The sequence below is a fragment of the Octopus bimaculoides genome, chromosome 2, assembly GCF_001194135.2.
Source record: "Octopus bimaculoides isolate UCB-OBI-ISO-001 chromosome 2, ASM119413v2, whole genome shotgun sequence".
Lineage (NCBI taxonomy): Eukaryota > Metazoa > Mollusca > Cephalopoda > Octopoda > Octopodidae > Octopus > Octopus bimaculoides.
In genome coordinates, this window is record NC_068982.1 from 191714759 (window position 1) to 191721330 (window position 6572).

At 40.8% G+C, this 6572-nt stretch overlaps 1 protein-coding gene across 4 annotated transcripts in view; it reads left to right on the plus strand.

Annotated features, from left to right (window-relative positions):
• The window catches only part of LOC106879913 (X-linked retinitis pigmentosa GTPase regulator), a 57500-nt gene that overhangs the window by 13831 nt on the left and 37097 nt on the right, over positions 1 to 6572 (plus strand). For all 4 annotated transcript variants that reach the window (XM_052965824.1, XM_014929662.2, XM_052965826.1 and 1 more), the window contains exons 2-4: positions 1757 to 1882; positions 2380 to 2472; positions 4421 to 4483. In XM_052965824.1, coding sequence (XP_052821784.1) covers positions 1757 to 1882; positions 2380 to 2472; positions 4421 to 4483 — 282 coding nt within the window. The remainder of the gene's footprint in view (positions 1 to 1756; positions 1883 to 2379; positions 2473 to 4420; positions 4484 to 6572) is intronic.

Consider the following 6572-nt stretch of genomic DNA (forward strand, 5'->3'; position numbering starts at 1 on the left):
CATTATTTTGCTCATCATTCATCTCATTTGTGTTGTTGTCCAGCCCACACTTGCTTCTATCTTTGTAATGCCTTTATGGCAAATTTGATGAGATAAAAAGCCTGCTTCCCAACCACATGGTTTCGGGTTCCGTCCCACTGCGGGGCACCTTGGCCAAGTGTCTTCTACTATAGTCTCGGGCCAACCTAAGCTTTGTGAGTTGATGGATTAACATCAAAGACAGAACAGAACTGTTTTTATGCAATACAAAGAGATACGTTTATTAAATATCTGAATCTAAACAAACAACAAGTGTGTGTGTTGTTGAGACATTGACCTCTGTTGACCTGACCAAATGATCAGATCAATAAACACGCTGTCTTTGGTAGCCGAGTGTCTCCTACTATAGTCTCGGGCCGACCTAAGCCTTGTGAGTAGATTTGGTAGATGGAAACTGAAAGAAGCCCGTCAACGTAGGCTCGAAACATAAAAGACTTTCTCAACTTCCCAAATGTTAAACTAATACACCTGTTTGGTGTTTACACACCTGTCTTCGTCTTTTGTTTTTTTGTAAATTCCAACTATATATATGTGTGTGTGTGTATATGTTTGTGTGTCTGTGTTTGCCCCGATACCATTTCTTGACAACCGATATTGGTGTGCTTACATCCCTGTAACTTAGTGGTTCGGCAAAAAAAAACTGATAGAATAAGTACTAGGCTTACAAAGAATAAGTCCTGGGGTCGATTTGTTCAACTAAAGGCAGTGCTCCAGCATGGCCACAGTCAAATGACTGAAACAAGTAAAAGAATTTTAAAAAATAGAGAGAAAGGATGAACTAGTGAATGGTAAACAAAAGGGTGGTGGGGGGGGGGGGTTAAATATTTATGGGGGAATGATGATAAGAAGGCAGAATGGATGCTGATTGACAGTGGCGCAGCGGAGTGGGAGTGATGACTGGCGATACAGAGATGACAGTATTTGACAATCTATTACTACAGTATCAACTACATTGATAATGTAGTAATAGGCAGTTGATGTCTGAAAAAAGATGGGATGGTCATAGTTGGAATGCTTTTATCACAAGTGTTTTCAATCAAAGCTGATCTGATGCTCGACAACAATACCAATGGCTGCTGATTGTCTAAACAAGCAAATAATAAAGATCATAAAATAGCATTCTACAAATAGGGACAGGACATGTCTGTCTGTCAGTTTTCTCCCTCCTCATACATACACACACACACATATCAAGACAAAGTGATACATTTGCACATAGACCCATGTACATACATACATGTATAGATGTGTGTGTGTGAGTGCAAGTTTTATAAAAAGAGAGAAAGAATTTTTCTTTACTTTTGCTTTCGTAGAAGACTAAAAATGCTAAGAACATGAAATTGTGGAGTGAGAAAAAAATGAAAGAGTAAAGAATGAAAAGATTTGTCAAAGTTTACTGCTTTCTTTGTAGATGTCTGAGATTTTTGGTTCAGAGCTGTGAATAAGGTGTAAAGTGAGTGAAAAAGAGAGGAAAAAAATTTTAAAAAGACCCCTACCACATTTGTGAGTGAAAACTTCACTTTGACCAAGAGTCTGTTGTCAGAAACGTTATAAGAAGCAGTTCTACGTTCTGTTGTAAAGACTTAAACAAAAAAACTACACACACACACACACACACCTTTTCTCAAAACTAAAAAAAGAGAAAAAGAAAGAAGAAATGTATTAATATAGATCACTGATTACTATATCTTAATATTTTTCCATTGATTTCTTCCAGAGACTGGTGCCGTGTTCACATTTGGACGGTCTAGGTTTGCTGATAATATCCCTAGCAGATTCTGGGTTCGCAATGATCCGATTCTGCAGTTGGCCTGTGGAGACCAACACACTGCTTTAGTTACAGGTAAAAATTTCATGAGCACCTCATCATTTTTTTTTTTTAATTGAAATATTAAAAAGAAATTGTATGGTTTGCAATACTTGAGTTGTTTTTTTTTTTCTTAACCCAAATAAGTGTTCGTTTCCAGTGGGTCACTACATTTCTAGCAGAGAGGATCACTCGGAAGTGTTGGCAACTTGGTGCAGAACAAACCAACACAATGGTCTGTTCTCTCTACTACAGTCCTTGCAAAGCCTTCATTAACCCTGACAAAGAGATAGCAACACACACAGGGAACTTTGGATAATTCTGGGAAATTTCCAATCTGCTACAATTACCAGTTCCTGTTTGATAAGGAATTTTTCTTTATATTTTAAAATATCTCGTTATGTAAGATAAATGTCTTGTTTTATTTAACAAATGTCCTTAAATTGTTTCTTTATTTATTCATTAATGATAATTAATAATTATGTTTATATCTTTGGTATGCAAGAATTTGACTTGATTTTCTTGATTTTCAGAAAGTGGTCGAATTTTTATGTTTGGTCCAAATGATTGGGGTCAGTTAGGTCTTGGACACAGCCGGCATGTGGACAAGCCAAGCTGTATCAAAGGTGAAGTGTCTGATTTGATTCCAATTAAATAATTTGCTTATTTTCTGTATGTGGGAGAAGAGTGGGCTGGTAGAGAATCTCAGAATTTTCTTTATATTCTTCTCTAATAATCCATTCTACTGTAGACACAAGGCCTGAAATTTGTTGGGGAGGGGACTGGTTGAGTACATTGACCCCAGTGTCCAGCTGCTTCTTATATGACCAACACTGAAAGGATGAAAGGCAAAGTTGACCTGGGTGGAATTTGAACTCATGACATAGCAATGGGCGAAACACTGCTAAGCATTTCATCCAGCATGCTAACGATTCTCCCAGCTCACCGCCTTAAATAATAATAATAATAATAATAATAATAATAATAATAATAATAATAATAATAATAATAATAATAATAATATTGCCATTGTTGATGGGGCAAACTGAAGTCTTTCATTTCATGAACTTTCTCCTTCATTAAAGTTGTTTTGGTAGTAATGAGGGTCAGCTAGGTCGGCAATTTGAATCAAGATCCTGTGTTGTCTCTTCTGTGAGCTCCAACATCTATTTCATGTTTCCAGATGGCACAATATCATATGGTGCATATCTTGCATGTAATGTGCAATATAATGTCTGTAGATGGAGTAGGGTACAGCATTTGGCAGTTGTTCGATAACCAAACAGCTGACCTGGCCCCCGTGCACAGGTTACATGCATCAACCTGCTGTTGATGGTATCAACACAAATATTCAACTGGTATTGACCCTGGGCAGATGAAAAGCACGTGAAACTTTGGTGGGATTTGAACTTGGAATGTATTGAAAGTCAATCTCAAAACACTGAGCCTTACAAAAGGAATGGCAAAGGACTGAGATACCTGGTGCTTTGCTGAAATGCAGAAGACTCATCCTCCACAATAGTAATGTTAAGGCTGCCCCACCCCTTGGAGAAGAGGATTGGCCTACAAGAGTCTTGTTTCAGTGCCACAGAAAAAGCACCTGTGCTTCATCATGATCATTATCATCATCATTTAACATCTGTTTTCCATGCTGGCATGGGTTAGACAGTTTGACAGAGAGCTGCACCAGGCTCCATTGATCTATTTTGGCTTGGTTTCTACAGCTGGATGCCCTTCCAAATGCTGACCACTCCACAGAGTGTACTGAGTGCCTTTTATGTGTCACCAGCACAGGTGCCATTCGCGTGACACTGGTATCTGCCACAACTGCAATTTTGCTTGGCTTGACAGATCTTCTCAAGTACGACATAATGCCAAAGGTCATTTCCAAAGGTCATTGAGTTTATATCATTGGTTCCTTTGAAGACCTCTCCTCCCACTAACACTCCATCACTCACCCACCTCCTCTTATCCCTTTATCAGTGATCTCTCTTTGTTTATGACCCCTACCTTTATTTCCAATATTCTTATTATTCATCTCCCCTTCACACACTCTCTCTCTCTCTCTCTCTCCCTCTCTCTCTCTCTCTCTCTCTCTCTCTCTCTCTCTCTCTCTCTCTTTCCTCACTCTCTCACTCTACCACTGTGCCATGGGTCACTAAAGGTGGCACAGAATGTCTTCTGTTCACAGATAGTAAGATGGGTGGAGGTGGTTTGGGTTAAAAGAGATCTCATGGGATTTAGATTTAATCAGGAATCTCTTAAAACTTGATGCCATATTCTCCAGATGGATTGAATTACAACTAAATGATTGTCTTGAGCATCAAAAATCAGTGAAAGAGAACACGGCACCATTTTTCATCATCATCATCATTGTCATTGTCATCACTGCCACCGCCACCACCATCTTTATAGTTTTTTACTGTTTCTTTCTACTATGTTGATACAGAGGTAAGAAAGGATGCCCCTCCCCCCTCATAACATCTCTCACCCCAACCCTTTTACCGTTTCTTACACAGCACCAAACATTTCTTCACGCCTGTTCTTATCTTTTATTTTAATTACTTTTGTCAGCACTGAAACATGAGAAAGTGTCCCTAGTGGCTTGTGGAGGGTGCCACACCTTAATTGCTACAGGTAAGATGTGCAGTTTACCACCTGTTAATGAATTTTCCTGGATTCATCATCATCATCATCATCATCGTTTAACGTCCATTTTCCATGCTGGCATGGGTTGGCCGGTTTGGCTGGGGACTGGTGAGCAAGATGGCTGCACCAGGCTTCAATCTGATCTGGCAGTGTTTCTACAACTGGATGCTCTTCCTAACACCAGCCACTCTGAGAGTGTAGTGGGTGCTTTTTACATGCCACCAGCATGGGAGCCAGTCAGCCAGCACTGGCATTGACCACACACGGATGGTGCTTTTTATGTGCCACCAGCACGGGTGCCAGTCAGGTGGTTAGGGTGTTGCACTCACAATTGCTAGATCATGGGTTTGATTCCCAGACCAAGTGATGTGTTGTGTTCTTGAGTAAAACTCTTCACTTCACATTGCTCCTGTTGGCTATGGATGGATCTCTCTGCAATGAAACAGCTTTCTAAGCAGGGGGATTGTTGGTTTGCTTGCCTAGGCCCAGTGGGGTGGCATCATTCGAAGGCTAAAACAATGTGAAGTGCATTGTGACCAGCAATGGAGGGTAACAGCTGATAGTCTGGTCGATCAAGTGATATATATATATATGAATATGCATATGTATGCATGTGTGTGTATATATATATATAATAATAATCACCATTTAATATCTGCTTTCCATGCTGGCAGGGGTTGGACGGTTTGACAGGAGCTGACCAGCTAAGGGTTTGTTCAGGCTCCATGTCTGTTTTGGCATGGTTCCTATGGCTGGATGCCCTTCCTAACGCCAACCACCTAACAGAATGTACTGGGTATTTTTACACAACACCGGCACGAGTACATTTTACGTGGCACCAGCACCTACAAACCTGCAAGATTAGGGATGCTCAGCTGAAGAAGGTCGCAGGAGACAAAGCCTGTAAGTGAGGGCAACCATGCTTTTACTTAGCTCGGTGAAGATCTCATTGGACAAAATCAACACTTTGTTAGCGGCATGCTTCATCTCAGCTAACATGGTTTTTTTTCCCTGCTGAGCCATTTCTTCTTGGAAGCTGCTGAAATTAACTTGCCAGGATTGTTTCTTGTATGCAGTTAGCTTTAAATCCACTTTAAAAATCTTGTGCATTGATCATTTCAAAATATGAAGAGCTTTTGCAGTTTTTCTTGGCCTCTTGTAGGGATTTTGGTTTATTTGCTTCTTCACAGCTTCAACAGTTTGTTTGGTATGAATTGATTGTTTATTACCAGGAATTGGCTTGCTAGAGGTAGTAGCAGACGCCATGTATCATTTCCAGGTGCCGCGGAACTGGCTCCTGTGCAGGTGGCACATAAAATACACCATTTTGAGCATGGCCATTGCCAGTACCGCCTGACTGGCCTTCATGCCGGTGGCACGTAAAAGCACCCACTACACTCTTGGAATGGTTGGCATTAGGAAGGGCATCCAGCTGTAGAAACTCTGCCAAATCAATTGGAGCCTGGTGTAGTCAAATCGTCCAACCCATGCTAGCATGGAAAGCGGACGTTAAACAACAATGATGATGATGATGATGATGATGAACACTGTTTTACGGCGCACAGTCTTGTTATGTCCTTGCTGCTCACTCCAGCTGTTTTCAAAGCGACAATCTGGTCATGTTTTGCTTCCGACACCATTTGTTTACAAACATGTTATAAATCAACAAAACAATGGACACATGAACAAAAGACAAATGCGAATCTTTATGTAAAATGTTGCTAATATTACCTGAATAGGTATTCTTTAGGAAAAGTTATAAAGATGGGTAAGGGCCTCACCGAGGCGATGACTTCTGACCGAGACCTTTGGAAATATGCTGTGCATGAGAAGACCTGGCAAGCCAAGTGAGACCATAATCCAAGGCCTCTGCCTGGGGTGTAGCCAGCCCACTTATGCGTACCTTTCCTTCATTGGACACTAAACTCCGCTTGCAAAGACCTGTTGAGGCAAGTGAAATTGAAATTGAACTAAATTCGACGACTGGCATCCATGCCAACGTTGTCTCCTTCATTGGACACGAAACTCGGCTTGCGAAGACCTGTTGGAGCAAGCGAAAGCGAAATCGTGATGGCAC